The sequence below is a fragment of the Amia ocellicauda genome, chromosome 20 (genome assembly GCF_036373705.1).
Source record: "Amia ocellicauda isolate fAmiCal2 chromosome 20, fAmiCal2.hap1, whole genome shotgun sequence".
In the NCBI taxonomy this organism is placed as follows: domain Eukaryota; kingdom Metazoa; phylum Chordata; class Actinopteri; order Amiiformes; family Amiidae; genus Amia; species Amia ocellicauda.
In genome coordinates this window covers 16,734,028-16,755,831 of record NC_089869.1, presented here as the reverse complement: position 1 = coordinate 16,755,831, position 21,804 = coordinate 16,734,028, and the positions used below count along the sequence as shown (strand labels likewise).

General features: G+C 36.6%; 2 protein-coding genes across 2 annotated transcripts; both read right to left on the bottom strand.

The window, feature by feature from the left end:
* Positions 1-204: 204 nt before the first annotated feature.
* On the bottom strand, positions 205-12,750 carry LOC136716125 (microsomal triglyceride transfer protein large subunit). The gene is made up of 18 exons (XM_066693621.1): positions 12,562-12,750; positions 12,011-12,198; positions 11,754-11,891; positions 11,335-11,442; positions 10,996-11,112; positions 8,669-8,808; positions 8,170-8,323; positions 7,836-7,981; positions 6,892-7,060; positions 6,579-6,686; positions 5,800-6,009; positions 4,958-5,169; positions 4,515-4,612; positions 4,176-4,297; positions 2,946-3,161; positions 2,579-2,703; positions 531-701; positions 205-404 (listed from the first exon to the last, which is right to left on the bottom strand). The coding sequence occupies exons 1-18, from the start codon at positions 12,626-12,628 to the stop codon at positions 269-271; spliced, it is 2,625 nt and encodes an 874-aa protein (XP_066549718.1). The 5' UTR covers positions 12,629-12,750; the 3' UTR covers positions 205-268.
* A 1,264-nt stretch (positions 12,751-14,014) lies between these two features.
* On the bottom strand, positions 14,015-21,282 carry tbata (thymus, brain and testes associated). The gene is made up of 11 exons (XM_066693569.1): positions 21,173-21,282; positions 20,623-20,655; positions 20,272-20,369; positions 19,891-20,138; positions 16,809-16,979; positions 16,312-16,403; positions 15,925-16,092; positions 15,496-15,577; positions 14,751-14,904; positions 14,499-14,545; positions 14,015-14,411 (listed from the first exon to the last, which is right to left on the bottom strand). The coding sequence occupies exons 3-11, from the start codon at positions 20,286-20,288 to the stop codon at positions 14,320-14,322; spliced, it is 1,071 nt and encodes a 356-aa protein (XP_066549666.1). The 5' UTR covers positions 20,289-20,369; positions 20,623-20,655; positions 21,173-21,282; the 3' UTR covers positions 14,015-14,319.
* Between the last annotated feature and the right edge of the window lie 522 nt (positions 21,283-21,804).

Below are 21,804 nucleotides of genomic sequence, written 5' to 3'. Positions count from 1 at the left end.
AATACAGAAGGCTATTATGTAAATGTTACAGTATTTACATTATGAACAGCAGAACAAAATTTAATTTAAACCTCTATGTCTACAATATATAATTGAGTTTATTTTATTTTTCTTTGGCTTAAACTATCAATCCCTTCTTCTTAGACACAGCATGAATACATTTTTATATATTTCATAGTAAAAAATTGAACAATCAGGATGATGCATTCTTATTCAGTGCTTTATTTTTTCTCTGTAAGTTCAATGTATGGAGAATTCACTCTTCTTGCTATAGCAATTTCTTACACATCTCAGAATTTCTCTTGTGTAGTGAGACCTCTTCTCCTGGGAAAGTAAACTTTCTTCTCTTCTGCAAAGTGAAGTTCTTCCCATTGGGAAACCTTTCATATACCACAACGGACTCCCTAAATAACAGAACAATATTAGGTACAACATTATATTTATTTAATGGTATGTTTTCTTGCCAGTTAAAACAATTAAACAACAACAACAACATGTGCATGTTAATGTATAGAAAAAAGTATTTGTACCTGTAAGGGTATGGTTCCTTTTTCATTTGCAAACAGAACAATACTGGCATTTCTGAGAAGCGCACAGTGTTAACAAAAACAAACTGGGTCTGAGCTTCTGTTCTGGTTTCCACTCCAACATTTATGAAAGAAGCATCAATCTCTATTGTGCCACTGATTGCCAAGGTGCCCCTTAGAGACACAAATTGACCACAGTTTGAAAAACAGATATTGAAATAACCATCTGAATTATGTTGGTTGTCAATAAAAAAATATTACAGTGAGGGAAAAAAGTATTTGATCCCCTGCTGATTTCGTACATCTATAATTTTAATGGTAGGTGTATTTTAACAGTGAGACAGAATAACAACAAAAAAATCCAGAAAAACACAGTTCAAAAAAGTTATAAATTGATGTGCATGTTAATGAGGGAAATAAGTATTTGATCCCCTATCAATCAGCAAGATTTCTGGCTCCCAGGTGTCTTTTATACAGGTAACGAGCTGAGATTAGGAGCACTCTCTTAAAGGGACAAAGAGCTGTCCAAGGATGTCAGGGACGAGATTGTAGACCTACACAAGGCTGGAATGGGCTACAAGACCATCGCCAAGCAGCTTGGTGAGAAGGTGACAACAGTTGGTGCGATTATTCACAAATGGAAGAAACACAAAATAACTGTCAGTCTCCCTCGGTCTGGGGCTCCATGCAAGATCTCACCTCGTGGAGTTTCAATGATCATGAGAACCGTGAGGAATCAGCCCAGAACTACACGGGAGGATCTTGTTAATGATCTCAAGGCAGCTGGGATCATAGTCACCAAGAAAACAATTGGTAACACACTACGCTGTGAAGGACTGAAATCCTGCAGCGCCCGCAAGGTCCCCCTGCTCAAGAAAGCACATGTACAGGCCCGTCTGAAGTTTGCCAACATCTGAATGATTCAGAGGAGAACTAGGTGAAAGTGTTGTGGTCAGATGAGACCAAAATCGAGCTCTTTGGCATCAACTCAACTCGCCATGTTTGGAGGAGGAGGAATGACCCCAAGAACACCATCCCCACCGTCAAACATGGTGGAAACATTATGCTTTGGGGGTGTTTTTCTGCTAAGGGGACAGGACAACTGCACCGCATCAAAGGGACGATGGACGGGGCCATGTACCGTCAAATCTTGGGTGAGAACCTCCTTCCCTCAGCCAGGGCACGTCTGACCTCTGTGATTGCCAACAAGGGTTTTGCCACCAAGTACTAAGTCGAAGGGGTCAAATACTTATTTCCCTCATTAACATGCAAATCAATGTATAACTTTTTTGAAATGCGTTTTTCTGGATTTGTTTGTTGTTATTCTGTCTCTCACTGTTAAAATACACCTACCATTAAAATTATAGACTGATCATTTCTTTGTCAATGGGCAAACGTACAAAATCAGCAGGGGATCAAATACTTTTTTCCCTCACTGTATGAAAGAAATTGCTTAAGGTATTGAGATGTTTCCCAATGCAGGTGGAAGTCATTATATATGGGGGGATAAGCTTTTAAACAGTAAACCTTTTATTTAATCGATTTGGGTGACAATGTACAATTCCAATGTTTTATTGGAATATACTGAACTATTATTCCAGGTAAGACTGGAAGTGAAGAATTCTTTACACTGAAGAGGGAAACATGAACTTTCCTATAGACAGTTTGGACTCTTTAATATTAATATTATTTCTGACAGGTTGGGGACATGGTTTGCATAAAGACAATAACTGGGTACATCTCTCATTCACAGACAGGTTTTGCCAGTCAAGCTTGCAGACACTCGGGTGTAACTAAATAAATAACAGAGAATAAATCCACTACAACAGCAGTCTAAACATTTTTTTAAAGGGTCTCCAAGGACAGATATCGTGTGATACTCCACAATTGAAGATGGATATGTTTCCACTCCTCTGCAGTCTGTTAAAGATTTTCATTGAGCAGTGTAATTAAACTGTACACAGGAAGGTTAATTAATTAGTGTTAATTACTGAATCTTTTCAGTCTCCAGCTAATATGAAAGGAAAGCATGCAATTCTTCCTGATTTTACCTGTTTGTGACTCTGCTCTTTGATTCTTGGCTGAACAGACTGAGCTCGGTGCTACTTGTGACATCAACCGTGAGCCCTCCTTGAAAGTGGATAAGCACTGGCAAACCAGACTGAAGTGAAAACACCTAAAATGCATGAATTGGGTTACTATGCTTACTGTACCTATTTACTTTATATAAAGCTTTAAGCTTAATGTAACTAATTATAATAATACAGTTGTGTCTGAGACAATAAAGATGTCAAAACAAACAAACCATTTTTTTTTTTAATCTTATATGTGTCTGTTATCCTCATATGGACATACACAGATTGGTTTACCAGATCTCTTCTCCAGCTTGAAAAATTAAAGATGAATCAGTGTTTTTACCTGCAGATGGTCGATTGGCAGGATATTTGCCATTAGTATATGCTGTGGTTCTCCATTGGCTGACCAATATTTCTCCATCAGATCTGCATAGCCCTGGAAAAAGACCACTGGCCGGAGCTGCACGTCCAGTAATGTTGTTGACATTCCTGCCATGATCTCCTCTTCCTCAGCAGCTTCACCGAATAAACCATCAAGACCTTTTGCTTCCATAGAAACCTAAAAGAAAAAATGTGTATGTGTAGTATATTATTATTACACTGTAAAAACCAACGGAAACAAACAAACAAGCAAAAAATTAACAACCAGTGTTGGGAGAGTTACATTTAAAAAGTATTCTGTACAGAATACTGATGACCCTGTTCTGAAAATAATCTGTAACCTAATCCAATCCAAGACAGTAACATAATCGGAATACCTTTAGATTACATTTGGAATACTTTTTTCCCTTTATTTTCAAGTATCAGCCCATGAGAAATATTATGCATCTTGTTTATGCAATAAACACATTAATTGTGTTCAGTTTGTGTGATTTGTTTTAGACTATTAACACGTTGTATGTTGTTATTGTGGTATTATATTAAGTCTTTCATTATTAAGGTCACAGAACCAGCTAGGATGCACAGTAACTATTTGTAATTTACGTGGATTTATCTTAAATTTTACTGCAAATACAAACTATCGATAACGTTTTTGGTTGTACTATGCCTGTATTCTAAAATTCTGTAATCTGATTAAGTAACACCGCTACTTGTATTCCATTACTCCCCAAACAACTATGTGCATTCGTTAAGTTTTCAAAGGTCAATGAAATATACTGCTTTTATAAAGTTATGACCTTTAAGGTGATTCAAATCATTCAAGGTGAACTGTGACATATGTAAATACATATCAAGGCCAAAACATATTATTATTATTATTATTATTATTATTATTATTATTATTATTATTATTTTCTTAGCAGACGCCCTTGTCCAGGGCAACTTACAAAATATAAGATTACTTCAAGGAGAGCAATTTCCTTTGAAAGGGTTGAAACTAATTTGATACAAAATGCCTTGTGTTTAACAAGTTTTTAAAAGTATTGTAACTGTGTTAACAAGCTACTTAAATATAAAAATAAGGAGCACTTACACTTCAAAGGAAATATAATTTACAATGCTTCAAAACATTGCAATGCATGTTCCCCTTACGTTAATTAGGATAATTGGTGGTTATGAAGTGTAAAAGTACCTGTACAGAGAGTAGTTTATTTCCATGGCTGTATGTGTAGAAATTACTGTTACTTTTTCTTAAAAATCCATGCTCGGAAAAGAGGAAGTCAACATTATAAGAGGTGACCATATCCTTGGTTGCTACAGGAAAAACACAATGTTAATTAGTAAATTGTGACAATTAGCATGTTTACAATTAGAACTAATATGGTCTGTTCACTCTACTGTTCATAGTTAGGTCAGGTGAGGGTGGAGAATGCAGGCTTATTTAGGGATTGTGGAAAGGAGAGGGTCAATTGGACTATCTAACCTTAAGTAGAACATTTAAAGGTTCTTATTATTCATAATTATATTTTACCTGTCAAATTTCCAGAATAAGTTGAAGAACTGCCAAGCCTGGATAGATGGTTGTAGTTATTTAAGTTTGAATCTTTTAAAACTTCAACAATGATTTTCCTTGGGAAAAAGAGAACAGAAATCACATTAAAAGAGACACAAAGTATCCCAGCTGTGATTAATTATAGGTATAATTATAATGATATAATTATTAGGCATTTCTAGTTCAGTAGAGCCTTGTATTTGATTGTCACATTGTAAAACCTATTTGAACCAACAGATTACATTTGTATCAATAATGCCCTAATTAAAAAAACAACAAGGTTTTCAATTAAGAATCAAGACATTTTGTATGCAGACTATGGCTGTGGGTAAAAATAATAATCATAATAATCATAATAATGTATATGTTCAGTATAACTAGGAGAGCCATATAGGACAGCAGAGAATAAATATTCTTTTTACCTTGCACCATGATCAGAATTAAGACAACTTTGAATTTTTGATGATAAATATCTGGATGGTTCCGGCCCCTCTCTCGGTATTGCTTCTATAATATTTCTGATGTCTACATACTGAGGGTCGCTGTTCAGGAGAATTTCTGCAGCTGCCAGTCGAACTGTTTCAATAAAGTGTTTCTTCCTCTGATAAAAAATATTTCTCATTTGCTCCTTAACCTAAGGAGATTGAATTAGATATATTTGAATTAATACATACAGATATACATTATTAATAGTTCTACTGAATGCCCTCTTCACAAATGCCCACTTATCACTAATAAACCAGCTACAGACAGTAAACATACCGTCATCCAGGAATGTAAGAATGTACATAAACCAGTGTGATCCTTTGTGATAATAATAAAGCATTTCTCATAGTTAGATGTTAAGTACCTGTATCATAGTCAATATTATAATCATCAACTGGTTTCTCATAATGTATACTTTAATAAAAATACAAGGGCTGCTTGACCTGCTGTACAGAAAGTGATGACTTCAGGTGTAATTTATAATGTGGATTAGATACATAATTTTGTCTCTATTAATTCCAATGTTCTGTACGTCTAGGCCTGTCTCTCCCATGAGTTTCACAGTTTGGCCAAATGCCCAGTTTTGCAAATGACACACAAAAATTCAATTTCACTTGTAGTAGCTGTACTGTTATCAAACCTCTGAATGATGAACGTCCTCAAAGTCAAATAAATCTTTAAGGTGTTAAATGTCTAGATACACAACGACATCTAATACATCGCCTAGCTTTCAGATATTGTTGCATTCTACGTTTTCCAATGCAGAAACACGCAATACCTCATTGTTAATATACTTTGCGGGGAACCTTTGCAGTGCTGACAGAGCAGTAATGGAGACAGAGTTGGACATCTCGGTGTACTGAAGAATAAGGGGGATTGTTTCTGGAAGACAGGCACTCTTCAAGGCTAAAAGACATGCCTTTACTGCAAATTCTTCAGTAGAGGATTTCAGTCTGTCCACAATTAAGTTTTTAGCTCTTATTACTTCCTAGTAAAAAGATAAAATTTAAAAAAACAATATAGTGCAGATTAATTTTGCAAAGGGTAGTATATAAACTAAAAGATTATATATAAGTCTGGTTGGTTCCGAATATGTAAAATATAATTGACAAGCCTCATATGTTATTGAAGCACTTGACTTTCTAATACCATCCCCAGTATAATGTCCTTATAACTGGCAAGAAAAATGACAACCCTGAGGCAGATTACATTCCAGGCATATCAACACCTTAAATAGAAGGATTGCTTTGGTCACCAACACTCAAACACTGACTTTGTTGGCAAGGTCTGTAGCTGTAGTGGGCTGACCGTTTGGTCCTGCAGCAGAATCATATCAAAAGTAAAGTAAGGTCACTTGTGTTTCAAGAGATAGGACAACTTACCTCAGAATGCTTAGATTATGATAAAATCTGATTTTTTTTTTAAATTCAGATGTATTTTATGTTAGATTTCCAACATTCTTAACGAATACATTATAAATACATTTGTATAAAAACATTTTTTTTAAATGTATGCCTTGGCTCCTTGTGTAATTGACTTAATTGAACATGTTCTTACCTGCGATGTACAGTTATTTGCAGAGCACATTTTACCAATCACTGAACCCAGTGTGATGATGGCAGTCTCTTGTACTTCTTTTTGAACAATTTTACCAGAAAGAATATTCTATAACACATAAAGAAACAAAATAATAACAAACACTTTACACTGAAGGAGATTATAAAGTTATTCAGCACTTTTAAATTAATCCTCATGTATTAACACTAGGCCTATATCTTTAGTACTGTAAAAGCTGCCCATATACATATCTAGTCACTGCAGTGTTGAAATGGAAATATTCTGTGAGAACATATAATAATAATACACTCACGGTGAGAGTGCTAAGCAAATATGTTGATGGCCGTGCAGAAAAAGCACAGGCGTACAGAAACCTCTCCAAGAGAGGACCCTGCTTTACTTTTGTGAAATCCAGGAAAGATGAAAGTGCACCAAGGGATTCTGGGGTCAGGACTGCTGCAGCTGCATCAATGAGGAAAGGACTGAAACAAATGCCACAAGGAATAATCACATTCACATTTCTTTCAAAGAGCTGTTCCCAGCATAAGGCAGATAGATAGCTATCCTGCTGAGAGTTACATTTCAATACCTACTAAAACACATTAATCACACGCAATATTTTATAATGATTCACCTTTGTGTTCTGCTAATGTCAAAATAATGAGCCTAACCAAGCAAGAACTGACATCAAAAGACATAAAGGAAAATGTAAGTTGTAACTGTTTGTAGGGTGAATTATTTCATCATTACTCATTTTACAAACAGTGCATCGCAGTTTGTTGCGTATGGGGCTGCGTAGCCGCAGACCAGTCAGGGTGCCCATGCTGACCCGTCCACTGCCGAAAGCGCCTACAATGGGCACGTGAGCATCAGAACTGGACCACGGAGCAATGGAAGAAGGTGGCCTGGTCTGATGAATCACGAATTCAAGGTGTTGACTTGGCCTCCAAATTCCCCAGATCTCAATCCAATCGAGCATCTGTGGGATGTGCTGGACAAACAAGTCCGATCCATGGAGGCCCCACCTCGCAACTTACAGGACTTAAAGGATCTGCTGCTAAAGTCTTGGTGCCAGATACCACAGCACACCTTCAGAGGTCTAGTGGAGTCCATGCCTCGACGGGTCAGGGCTAATTTGGCGGCAAAAGGGGGACCTACACAATTAGGCAGCTGGTCATAATGTTATGGCTGATTGGTGTATATTTATGGAGCTTCCTAATGTTCTTTCTTATTTTTTAAATTCAATTTTATACTTACACTGCAGTATATTTAGTGGTTTTCAACATCTGTATAATGTCTTTCTTCTTCATATCTCGTAGCAAAGTTACTAAATCTAGAAACTTCTTTGTAGTTGATATTTTAGGAACATCCACATTTTTAATGGTCTTCATGTGGTCAGTAGCCTGAGTGAGATTTGAACAGTTGCTAATAAAATCAGATACTATAATAATAATAACAACAACAACAAAGCAGATTGTATTTTTAAATTGTAAAACTTGTATCAATATTATTTATTTAATGTTTTTTTCCAGAGCTGTATTTAAAACATTTATTATTGATGGATTTATTTGTTTCTTAATTATGTTCTTACCGAAGAGCAGTTAAAACATGGTCTTCTCTCTACGGGCACTGCATGACTACCTACTGCTGTATAACTGTATTCAAGACCAGCCAATACCTCTGGGATGTCTGGCTTTAATATTTCACTCACTCCTGGTTTTGTTGATAAAAGTTGCAGCCCCAGCCTAAGGTAAAATTTCACAGTGTTATTTTACACATACTCCAGAGATCTAGGTTACATTCAAATGAAGTGCTGCTGTTAAAGTTCCTGCCAAATAAATCATAAAAACAAATTTTCCCTCATGCCACTTGAGCAATAGATTTGACAAGCTTTATAATAAAACATGTGAACTGAGTGTTCTGTAGAAGGATGGCTTTCATATTTAACACCAGTTGAGTTATTTAGATTTTACAATGTGAGCCAACTGACTTCCAGTTAACATCTTGAAGTTAATTAAGTTCAGCGTTTCTATGAATAATATTGCAAATTCACCTATATCACATACAGAAACATAAAAAGAAACAGTCACCTGGAATTGATCTTAGTGCCAATTGTAGATTTCAAATTCAACATAATCAGGTGGCTTTCCTCGGATTTCACTGACTTGATGATGTCATTTTCCATTAAATAGATACACTTACTGGTTCCATTCACATTAACTCCAAACACCTTAAAGACAAGACACAGACTTGCTGTGAGGTTTCAAAACATCTGTAAATGTACACTGTAATATATATGTAGACATTTGTTTTGTATTACCCACTTAGCATGAATGGACAGACCTCAGATTCATCCACCATCAAAGGCTCAACACATAGCAAATTATCTGCAACGCCCAAACAAGCCTTAAACACATTACTGAAGAAGAATGGGGTTTTGTGTGCTCTTCAATATCAACACCCCTTTTAATTATAGATAAAGACGAGAGAAATACGATTAGCTACCAAAAGTTTCTCTGTGCTTTTCTGTAATGCTAAAAGTAAGGCTGCGTTTTTCTTTGAACATGCACTCCAGTAAGTATTACAGTTAATCTTTTCTCCAGAGTAAAGAATCATACCTCCCTTCCTCCTTATGTAACATAAAATGACAGTAGATCAAAAGGAAAGACATATTTTTCACTTCTGAAATAAACCTGCATGGATCTAAGAGGTATCCTTAAAATGTGTTCAGCCGAAGTTGGAGATAAGCTGGAGGTGAGAATACTTCATTGCATTGTGGTGAATATTCTCTATATACTCACTTCACTTTGAATTTAATGGGGATAGAACAGCACAAAACATATTCACTTATCGGTGCCCAGCAAAGACATTCTGATGCAAACATTATGTCATCCTAAAAGTCTGTGACCAAAGTCAATTGATAAAGACAGGTTACTGTGACATTATTGGTCACGTTAGCTATTGCTAAATACACACTTCTCTTCAGGTTATGCAGAAATTATGTCTCATGGGGGCTGACAGGCGGAGCAAAAGGCAAATATATGTGCACAAGTTATTTGTAGAAGTTTTTTGAAGGGGAAAAACATGAATTAATTCAATTTAAAAAATAAAGAAAGAAATGAAACAATTCAATGGCTTTTTGTTTTTCTTTCATTGCTTAACTGTTGCTATAGCAATTTAAGTGAGAATTAGTGACACATCTGTGTTGGGGAAAATTAGTTACTCCCTTTGGTATGAGAGAAATACATATGAAAAGAGAACATCTATTTTAACTCAAAGATCTGCCCTAGGTCCCCTCTTGTTCTGTTTCTATGGTTTTTCATACCATTTTTATGCAGATGATGCTAAGATCTTCCTCTGCTCCCCTCCCGAACCTCAACCTGCCTATCTCCTATTGAATGCACTTGCACCAGTGCAGCCAATGATATTATTTGTGTATTATTATTATTAATCATCAATCATCATCGTTTTAGTTGTATTTAATCAGTGAAGGATGAGGGAGCTTCATATCAAAGGCCAGAGGGCTGGAAATCAGTGTGAGGGTCTGTTATCAGACTCAACCTATAAGCAGAGCTGCTGCAGTCTGAGCCTGTGGTCCTTAGAGCTTTAAAATCGAGTCGAGACTCTGCCGACTGAGAAGCTCTTCCTCTGAGTGAACTTCCTCAGCCCCTCACAGCAGATAGTTTTTGGCCGTTAGCAAAACTGGCCGAATGCCAGATTATTTCCCCCCTTGATATCAAAACGAGCGTACAGGTGTCCTTGTGCAAATAGCTGATGACGCTAATTGTGAACTTCACCTGCTGACCCTAATCCCTTCTAACTTTGTAGAAACAGCCTTTTTAATATATCTCCAAGGAAACTTTGTGTACAGATGCTATTAACCCCAAGCCCATATGCTGTACGTGTCAATAGTAATCGGGATATAAAATTAAAACCATATTGCAGAACTTCATTAATATAAATGCTGATTGCAGCCAGCTTCTGATTTTCTGAGGAAAATGAACCAGAAAAGATTTCCATCAGCCCCTAGTGATAAGAAATAACAAGTGACAGATGCAGGGCATGTTTAGCTTCTGCTGTATAAATTCCTGTTCTTCAAATAACCTGCTGTTGTGTGGATATGAGGAAAAAGAAAAGTAAAGTGATACACGTATTTCTTGAACAAACCCCTAAAAATTTGTTTTGAGGAGTCCTGTACATTGTAGTAAGACTAAGGACCATTATGGGATCTATTGTTTCATATCTATCCATATAGTTTGAAAAGTCGTTAATCATTTGTAACTTTGTGACACAGGCCTACCCATGAAGGAACACTTCAAAAGGGTTGTTCCCAGACATGATGGGATTTATCTGGGCTCACCATCAATACAGTAAAGACCTCCCCTGTGTTTCATATCACTTTTAGCAATTTTCTTACCTGGTTTGTGGAGGTATAGCCAAAATCTTCCTTTTCACAGCTCTGGAAATCTTTTATTTTAATGATTTGCTTCCCAGAAACCTCATACAAAACCTTGCATCTACCAGTCACATCATTCTGGGAATACAAAACAAAACAAAACAAAACAAAACTTTATTTTGGTTTAAATTTCACCTAACACCCCGCAGAGCCATTATTTCTATCAAATCCAGTGCATTCCATCCATTTTGAGCAGATATATATACTTCTAAAATTGTACATAGCAATCACGCAGCTAACCATACAATATAGCGAGTACATGAAACCCCTTTGTGCCTGTAAATATCACGCTAAGCTCACCTCTGTAGCTGTTCCAGAATACGTCTGCATCTGGAAAACACTAACAAGCCCTCTTTTCAGATTCAAAATAAACTTGTTGGTCTCATTAGCAGCAAACACGTCTTCCAGCTGCAACAGGGATTGAAAGTAAGAAAGGCTTTGAAACCACAGAATGGAAGCTGTGAAAGATTATGATTAAGAAGAAAGGAAATATGGCTCATTGCAGCACAGAACATATATATACATTATATATATATACCTTGACATTGATCTAAATGCATGCAACGATATCTCCTGCTGAAACTCATTAGAAAGGGAAAAGTTTTCTTAAAAGCACATGGCCATTTTAAATCTAGAATGTCTCAGTCTATCAGTCCTGAGTCTTATCTGTAGGATCTGTAGCGATCAAAGAGAAGCGACTTCGAAATCAAAAAGGTTACTTTTCCGCCAATGGAGTGAATCAAGACAGGTTTTCTTAAATCATGTAGGTGCTGTTGTCCAAGTAACTCTTCTACTGACGAATCCATGAAGATGGATTGACTTCCATTATGGTTGCTCATAACCTTAAGGTCTTGAAACTAAAACAAAGAGAAGGAAACACAAAGAAGCACATTTTTAATTCTGTCTCTAATCTGCACAGTTCAGAGTTACATACATTTCTAGAGTTGGAACGACAATGGAAGCAGAAGAAACTGACTTTGATTTGGACCAGCAGGTCCTGCTCATTGCTTGGATTTCTCCACAGTGAATGGATCTGTACCACGGCCTCCATTGAGAATCCAGATCTCATCCGGTCATGCTCAGCAGTCGGCTCCAGGACTACATCCACAGTGTAGAGGTACTCATACAGAGTCCCTGTTTCAAACTTAGATGCTTCGGAGTACACTAAAATGCATTAAAACACATTCAAAATAATTTCCTGTCATCTATACAGCAACTTCAATATGAATAACAACCATAAATAAACAAGATTAAACAAAGGTTAATTAGAATTAGACATTTTGGAAGATGTTTTGGAAGCCTCCTTTCTGATAGTTAATAACTTTGATTACCATATAGAAAATCTTTCACTGTATAATTTAAGATTATACATAATAGGTACATAAAGCTATAGGGAAAAAAAGTTAATGACTGTCCTCAGAGATATATGTAAAAACATTCGGCAATTGTCTCCAAACCCTGTATACGGATTAGCAGAAATACCTAAACATATGTCAGCTATACATAGAATCAGAAAAGATATATTACCATTTGCCCGAGCCCAAACCAGAAGGAGAAGAGCCAGTGAATGTGTAAAAGCATCACTTGTTTTCATGATGAAGAGTATAGCGCACAATACATTTACATGGATTAGAAGTGTATTAGACTGCTTTCAGAAAACACAGCAGGAGTCAACAAAGCCCCGAGATATCTGTAGGGAGAAACTGAGTAAACAATCCAAAAGCTGGAGACCTTCCAAAACAACTGCAGGAGCGGCCTTTAAAACCAACCAAATCATTATTGTTGGGTTACTTATGAAAAACCACATGAAGGGGGATCACGAAAAACTGCTTTTGTGCATGTGTTTGTGATTACATATTCAGACTAAACAAAACAAATCTCACTTTTTAACCATTTTCATTAACATGCAGTATTGTTTCCCTGAATGCGAGCTCTTACTTACACCCACAGACTGGACAGTTTCAATTCAAGAGCACTAATGAAGTCTAGCCTGTGTTCAAGCATTATGATTTGCATAATTTATTGATCAAAATGTTTCATGAGGGAACAATACTGCTCTGAATTGAGAATGCAAAGAGTTAAAATCTGAGTACAATATTGATAATTAATATTTCATCCAAAACGAAAGAACAATACATTTCCCCTTCCAGCATGACCTGTAACAGAATCTGAAAAGCCCCAGAATCAGATAATATAATTGAAGTGTCTAATTGAGAAATATAGTTAGTCTATGCTTGTTATTCCACACACACAGACGCACAATCTGATTAAGCCAAGGAGTGAAAAATGGTCCAGCTGTTGATCTGTTGCTTTTTTAGTCAGATTTGATATGTATCTCATCTTTTTTCTCAAACGTCTTAGAAATGTTAAAAGCAGCTATACCATTCATTTTCTTTTCAATAGACACAAATGTTGAACCCACAATTGTAATCAATAATACAAAATTCTGCTGCATTGAGGTTGCTTAGTGACTTTATACACCATTCAGAGCTCATTACAAAATCAATGTCATTATTAACTGCTCCATAATTAGTGTCAATCACATTATTTTAATTACATACTTTAAAATAATTATTCAGTGCATCTCCAGCCTTATAATTATTGTGGTCTCACAGTTTGGTTGTTTTACTTCAATGACCGAAAGTGATTAAGTGAGTGGTGAGAGATTTCAAACGGAAAAGCCAGCAAAACTGTACTTAAAATGTAGAATCATGTGAAAGAAATTACCAGCATCTGAAAATATACATGCAATAGATGTTTTCACCATATATTCTCTATTAAAGTGTACATATAAATATAGTTCTGGGATTTTAAATTGGAAGCCTGCCTATGTTTAATGTATTTTAATATTACTTATGTATTCTTTCACTCAAAATGTATGTTGGTTATAAGATATTAATGCTTTATTTTAAACAATCCCCATGTTGTAAAACGAATCTTTGGCTGTTCGCACATTTTCTGGCAAAGTAAAAATATTCCATTCCCCAGCGATTCTGTTTTATTAATGAACAAAACCAACCTAACCTCTCCAGTGAAAGAAAAGACTTGCATTCAGTTGATATAAGATCCACACAAACACTCTTAACAAAGAGTTTAAATCAGAGCACAAATCCACATTTAGTTCAGTTCATACTAATTTATTGTTTCTGATCATATTGTTTCTGGAAGTCTTTAAAAGATACATTTATTACAATACATTATAACAAGGACCTATCAACTTTAGTCCTCTATGAACTTTATCACAATGTACAATCTGGAGAAGAAAACCATGTAATTGTGTTGAAATTAGTTCGAACAATCATCTGGAACTTCATTTTCTGGAATTTGAAGAGTCTCGTCCGTGTGAATCAGAAGAACCTCAGCAGTTCCCATACGCTCTGAGGAAAGAAATGCAGATTTTTATAACATTTATTTATCCTTTCCTGTACAAGAGCACTTAAACTAGGATTACATTATTTCAATACCTGGCATTTCTTCTTTGATTGCTTCTTGCTTCTGCCCTTGATAGGATCTAAGAAGAAATACAATAGGGAAAAAAAAGTGGCATTCACAAAGTCAGTGCCATTGATATATCTTTCATATCTTGTATTCCCAATCACAAACACACACTGATAATAAACCACCTTTGGAAATCGGATGTAATCACTTACGTAATGCTACGAGAGCTGTATTGAATTACCGATCCGTTTAAAGACTGATTTTATGGAGAATGTTACCTAGGAAGCCTGTCTTTAGTCATACTGTGCCGTACAGAGTTCCTCGCCAGCGGAGACATCAGAGTGTGTAACCCCTCTGGATTGTCAGGTATGGGCCTGTCAAAGGTACTTCTGTCGACTGCCTGTTGTATCATTCCCATCACCAAGTCTTTCTCTTGAAAGCAGATACAACCAATTTCACTGAATATATTTTGGAAATGATCAGACAGAAACGTAGAAAACATGGCAGTGGAAAACACATTTGATACTAAAGCATGCTGTGACCATTTATATGCAAATTTTCTAAAGATTGATGGCACCTTCACAGTCACGACTCACGTAAGAAATTACTAATAGACCGGTTACAATGCTGCCCACCCCCACAGACATATGACACAGACCAATATGACATATCTACCAATGGTCAAAAACTCAAATTGGTGATTTACAAAGTCATAACACATCTAGAGTCAGGTCTAGTCAGTCACGGCAGGGTTCATACCATACAATTATAGTAGTGTAGTGCTACCTAGTAGGATTTAGGCTTCCACTGGCATTCATAGACTCATAATCCCATCTGTGTGCGCTGCTAATTGGACTCAGGAATTACAACAATATACTTTTCTGAGGTGTCTGCTGGACATTTTAATTACCCAGTGGTAGCAAACAAATAATTCAGTTTATGCAGACTGTAGAAAACTGGAAACTCATTCAATGTGAGTGAAAACGTTATTTAAAATTTGAATCATAAACAATTTCCTCTCACCTCTTTGGCCTGCTAACAAAAGCCACTGCTGGACTTGAGATAAAGAGTCGGTTTGGAGGATCTGGCAGAGCAGTTCCAGGACCTGGTGAGGGTCACAGAGAGAATGCCAGGGTCAGCATGACACGAAATCCACAAAATCAAAAACGGGTTCTCACCTGCCAATGCAAACAACCTTGAGAATCGCCGACTAGAATGCAGTTTGGCATGAACTGAACATTGCAACATGGCTGAGGGCAGGTTCAATGCTAACACTAAATGCATCGTCAACTTGGCATAAACACTAAACACATCTGTCCCTTTGTAGATGGTATCATTTGAAACTGACAAAATGTTCAAGAAAAAATGCAAACAGTGATTGATGTGTTTTAATATAAGACAGTGGTCATGTGATTGCTCGTCACAACATGCTCAGTCTACCATTACCATTACCATTAGTTCCTGGTCATAGAGCGCTGAAGACGTTGCCTGGCCTCCGGTCCTGGAGTGCTTCCCCGATGAACGCCTGCTGGAGGGAAGAGATGAGGACGGGATGATCCGTCCAGTGCGGGCTGAGTACTGGGTGCTGCGGCGGACGGCACCTTCTTCTGCCTGGTGGTTCTGAAGCAAAACATAGCATCCAGATTGAGGCAACAAGCGTTTTTCACCAATAAACAAATAAATATATATTGTGCCATTTACCATTTTATGAATATGAAAAATGGTAACATAAACCAAAACCCCAAACCGAAACTGTAACATAATTGACACCTTGGAATATTACTACTACAATAATGATAATAATAGTCATTTTTATAATAAATCTATCATGAGACTCACAGTTTTTTTGCCATCTGTTCCAAGAGGGGCTGAGAGACAGACTTTAGCAGCGAGATCTTTTAGCTCCTCCCTCCAGGCATCAGACAGCAGGGCTGTAATCATAGACAAACTACACTTTTTGACCACTACGTATTCATAACAAATACTTCTCTGATCTGAAGACTATAGTTTTTCCATCTCTAAGGAGATCACAATTGACTTCCAATTTTCCTTTCCCCATACATCAGATGTAGTACAATGTGAATACGTAGTAGGTGTATTTTCATTAATGAGCACAAGAGGGCATCCCTTCCCAAAGGGACATTACCAAGGGGGATGAAGCTAATCAAGCTTTTCTGTAGTTGATGGAGATGATGCCAACTGGTAATATTTAAAGACATGAAACAGTACATTGGAATTCAATAGAACCGTGGTCTCTTTCTTTCCAAAATCCTCAGCCTGCTATGGATATTTGTCACTAAAAAGGCTGCGTCTATCAAACATTTAGCACACATTACCTGTGCCTTGTTTTTGTGGTTGATTTCCATAAAGTTCCCCATAAGGCATCTTCACTCCAGGTGCCCCCAAAACTGTCATCAGAGTCTGGTCTCTGAGGAAAGGGTGTGGAGATGAAGGACTGGTGGCATACCAGTCATCGTTTACGATGCACACCGGATTCCCATTTAGGCCTACGAAAAGAAAGTGCATTACATACATTGGATTTCATGATCATTTCTGTGGTAAAAGTTTACATTATGGTGTCATTAATAAATGATTGGTAAATAGTTCATAAAACAGTTAGGAACCATTAATAATTCAATGTATAAATGGTCAATAAACCCTTATAAGACATTATATATAATTTATAATAAAGATTTGAAACAAAATAGTGTTTTGACAGTTTGTTTTTGATAAATGATAAATCAAAGGTTTATTGATCATTCATAAATGGAATTATTAATGGTTCCTAACTGTTCTGTACCACTCATTTATTTGTGACACCATAGTATAAAATGTTGCCATTCTTGTTTCTTAAATAATTAGCTCAAACCTTGTATTCCCCTAGCTTTCTATAATGAGTTACATCAGAAAAGAAACTGTTTGTTGTGTAGTACACAGTGAACCATTAACGGAAACACATTGCTTTTATAGTGTACCCTCCCTCAGCATTCTCCCTCAGACATCACTTAGGTCACAGACATCAATTATGTTGAGCTCTTTTTTGTTTCCCATCAAGACATTATCAATAGCAAGAATGTAGCTTTTTTTTTTCCCTGTCAAGTCCAAAAACACTTGAGGCAGTTTTTAATCAGTATCTTTCCAGCTGTGGAGCTGCAAAGAGGTAATTTATTCAGAAGATAGAAAAAGAGCACTTAATTATGAAGGCTATTCCTGCTTAAGGTAACATTAATTATTTGAGGTATTGGAAAATGCACTGTAGGTAGTATTCATCTGTTATTCAGTGAAAAAGCAACATCACAGCAAGACTCTAATACGTACAAATGATCCTTCATAATGTTTTTCCCTTAATCACTTTTAATTCAACCCAAATAAACACATAAGAGCAGCTTATACATTGCTTGAATATGTAACAAACCTCTGAAGATTTAGCACTACATTTGAGTCCCTCGCGAACAAATGAAGCTTTGAACCTTTGAATAGGGCCTTGGTGAATTCTATTTATACATGACAGGTAAAGAAAAAGCAGGAGTTTGATTTTAGTTTCAATCAGATTTCTAACAGGAATATAAGTGAGCAGTAGAGTAGCATCAAAATTATATATCATCATCTAAGTAATTTCTGCAACAGCCATGCAATTAAAGTAAATCAGTGACTCAGGTTAAAGTTTTGAATAAATAATCCTGCATTTAGTCCTTTTTTGGTAGTATGTTACTGGATTCAAGACTGAACTGTGAAAGACAGAGAGCATTTGAACTGAAAATCCTTAATTTCATGCTTAATTAAAAGTGAATTTAACATAGTTAAATTTGAACAGTGCCTATGTCTATTATATTTGAAAATGTTGAAAAAAACCATAATGATACAAATTAATGATGAGAATGTTTCCTCTTCAGTCTGCATGTGTTTAGTGCCATTTATGTGTGTTTTGTAAAGACATACATTTGTTACTTAAAGTGCAACATTTAGTACTGAAAGTCACATGAAGACACAGCCAATGGTTACGCAGAGCTAATCTTATCAGAAGCACTGCAAATAATTCTGTTAAACACCTCTAATAGTGTGTGCTTTCTGAATCCTGGTGACAAGCCTGTACAGGAAATCAAAGCATGCAAAAGGCTCTGAAGTTTATTTAGGCTGATATGTGTTTTATTGAAAGTCATAGACTACGCACCAACTCTGCTCATGCCTCTGTGCTGATCCCTCTGCAGCCTTGGACTTTGTCAATCACTTCCTTCTCCTCTCCTCCTTTGCTGACCTTTGATTCTCTGGCAAGGTTCTGTCCTGGCCCCCCTCCTGTTCGCTCTCTACACCCGCTCTCTGGGCCCCCTCATCACATCCCATGGTTTCTCCTACCACTTCTATGCAGAATACGCTCAGATCTTGCGGCCTTTTCCCTCTTCTGACCTCCACATCCCTTCTCTAGTCTCTTCCTGTCTCTATCTCTATCCTATCATCTGAAGCTTAACCTTTCCAAACCTTATCTTCTCCTCTTTTCCCTCCTCCTCTTCACCTTCTACAGATCTTTCCATTTCAATATCCCTGCTATCTACTTCTGACAAGAATCTGGGGTCACTCTTGACCTCCCTTTATCCTACTCCCAGCACTTCACTCTTCACTCAGACTACATTTGCCGATTCTTCCTGAGCAATACACACAGAATCTGCTGCTTCCTCACCAACTACCCAACTCGGCTACTTGTCCAGACCTCGGCGAAACGACCTTCCCACTGAGGTCAGGACAGCAGAGTCCCTGACCACCTTCAAGCGATTACTCCAGACACATCTGTTCAGACTGTACCTGAAATATAGCAGCTTATTCCCCTGAGCTGTTACTTTATGTAACGATGCTTCCTTTTGCTCCTGCCTACTTACATATTGTTGGAACGTCTATTATTTTTCTGAGATTCCTCCTATGCCCTTTAGCACATACCTAGGACTTAATTGTATTTTGTCTGCACTTGTTACCTCACTGAACTAGGATGTATGCTTATTGTATTTTGTATTGATTGTACTACTGCACTTTTGTATTTCTTAAATTGTATTTTGTATCGACTGTATTACTGCACTTTTGCACTGCTTCTTGTGTAAATTAAAAGTCACTCTGGATAAGAACGATTAAGAAATCGATAATAATTGCTGAGCCTATTTAAAGATGAGCAGCTGATAGTTAATGCTGCTTTCTTTTCCATTTCACCAAGCAAACACACATAGATTGTGTGTGCATACATACATACATATTTGATGTTAGATCTGCAGCAAAAGGAACTTCTTTTCTGCAGTGGTATATTATCTCACTTTAAATCATATATGTGATGTATTTTCAACCTTTCATACTAAAAGGCAAGCATATACGTCAATAGCATTTTTTTCATTCACTGTCTAATGAAAATGTCTAGTCTGGTTTTCCAAAGTGGCTTACCCTGGATATGTGTCACCCTGTTAGGATGAGGATTGTGTCGGGAGAAAAACGAATGGTGACTCAGCGTGCCAAACCGAGGGCTGCCTTTGGCTGGCAGTTTCCCAGCATCCTCAGTCAAACGCAGAGGATTATTAAAAGACACATCTTCGACTTTTTTCATGTTCTTGAGGGCGTCCTTGCGATTGATAGCAGTGGAAACAGCGTCCTCCAATATCTCCATTCTCTTCTTTACTGATGCCTCCATGGCCCTTGAAAAGACAATAGACCTAAATAACAGGTTACCTTTTGATCTATCCAAAGTCAGCTGCATTTGTAGGAGCTTTTGGGAGGGATATGCCTGGTTGCTACAACAGAATATCCATTGTCTATTATTATACTTACTCTGGTTTTTGATCCATGTCACAACCAGTACGTCGTGCTTCAGCCACTGCAGTGTGTATCTATATATTGTTTTACACAGCAAATATCAGGAAAAAGCCCTAAACAAAAAGGAACAGATTTCATTCAATTTCTTAGCTGAAGATGCAGAAAACAAAATCCTCTTCAAAATATTTTAAAAATCTAAAAATATGTATTTTAATTAACAAAATAATGTAATGACAGTTCACACAATGTGTTTTAAACCAATTGATGATAATGATAAAAATGGAAAATTAGGATATTTTTTATTTTTTAACAAAAAGACATTAATGAAGACTGATTACACAAACTACATTCAAAGCATCTACAAACCATATCACTTTGCCATGGCATTGGAACAGCCAACTGCAAGACAGAAATGAAATTAAAACTTAAGTAGCAAAGGAAATGCTAAACAAGCACATTCTGAAAAGATTAATTGGAAACTATATTCCTTGTGGAGAGACATACAATATTAATATATGCTATATTTGTATTATTATAGTCCTGATTTTTAATTGTGTATAATATTTTACAGAGGTTATTGTATAGAATTCTATTTAATATGATTATTATTATTATTATTATTATTATTATTATTAGTAGTAGTAGTAGTAGTAGTAGTAGTAGTAGTAGTAGTAGTAGTAGTAGTAGAAATTGTACTTTTGCTATGCTTTAGCCACAACAAGCACCAATATTAACCATAAAAGCCAACTTTACGCTTTAAAAATAACAATGCACAGAGAACATACAAGTATAAATATATGAGACATTTCTCACTCTGTTATTAACAATAAACATAAATATTTTGCAAACATTTTGATTTCAACAAAGCATTCATTTAATACAACTTGAAAAATACAAGACATTTCAATTAGCTTACCTTCTACCAAGCAGAAGCCTTTCTCAACTTTCTGCTGAAGTCTGTAATCTTTCCAGTCTTTCTGCTGGCAGTGTTTATGGAGTTGCCAGGATACCAACTCTCAACATGTAAAGAAAATCATCTTGCCTCAATGGGCAGCTTGTCGGACCCATTCAAAATACAAAGTGCAATGGCAATCCAGCAACGTTTGTTACAGAAGGATTACATTCTATTATAATAAATAAATAAATCAATCAATAGTAGGATTTATATATTTGTTTAAACCACTAAGTGCACTTACTGCATGTAAAAACTGTTAGTACCTAAGGTGTTCTTTCTATCTGTGTGTGTGAATTGCACAGATTTATTTGGAAAGGCATTAGCATTAAAGGGAAATGGACTGAGATGTTCTGGTTGGGGAGGGGGAAGGGAGCTCAATTTATAGTTAGTCAATATGAGGAGCTGTTTCTTAGGATGTGTCCCACTTGGTTTACACCCATAGTAAAAATTGGTGCATATCTTTGGGAGGGCATCATGTTGCTCTGGCTTCCTCAGTCCCACCTCCACTGACCCAGCAATCCCCACTTCTCCTGAGAAACAAACATACTTGAAGCTGCATCCGATGAGCAGAACAAGCCAACAGAGAACGTATT

Bases quoted from the DNA above. Each gene is read 5' to 3' on its own strand.
- LOC136716125 (XM_066693621.1), bottom strand. From the start codon at position 12,628: ATGAAAACAAGTGATGCTTTTACACATTCACTGGCTCTTCTCCTTCTG. The intron at 11,113-11,334 runs GTGAGCTTAGCG...TTGTATTCCCAG, and splicing joins ATTCTGGAACAGCTACAGAG to AATGATGTGACTGGTAGATG. The intron at 6,687-6,891 runs GTGAGTGTATTA...TATGTGTTATAG, and splicing joins ATTTGCTTAGCACTCTCACC to AATATTCTTTCTGGTAAAAT.
- tbata (XM_066693569.1), bottom strand. The intron at 16,980-19,890 runs GTAAGCCACTTT...TTCTTTTCGTAG, and splicing joins CAGGGTGACACATATCCAGG to GCCTAAATGGGAATCCGGTG. The intron at 14,905-15,495 runs GTGAGAGGAAAT...TCTGCTTTCAAG, and splicing joins TTTGTTAGCAGGCCAAAGAG to AGAAAGACTTGGTGATGGGA.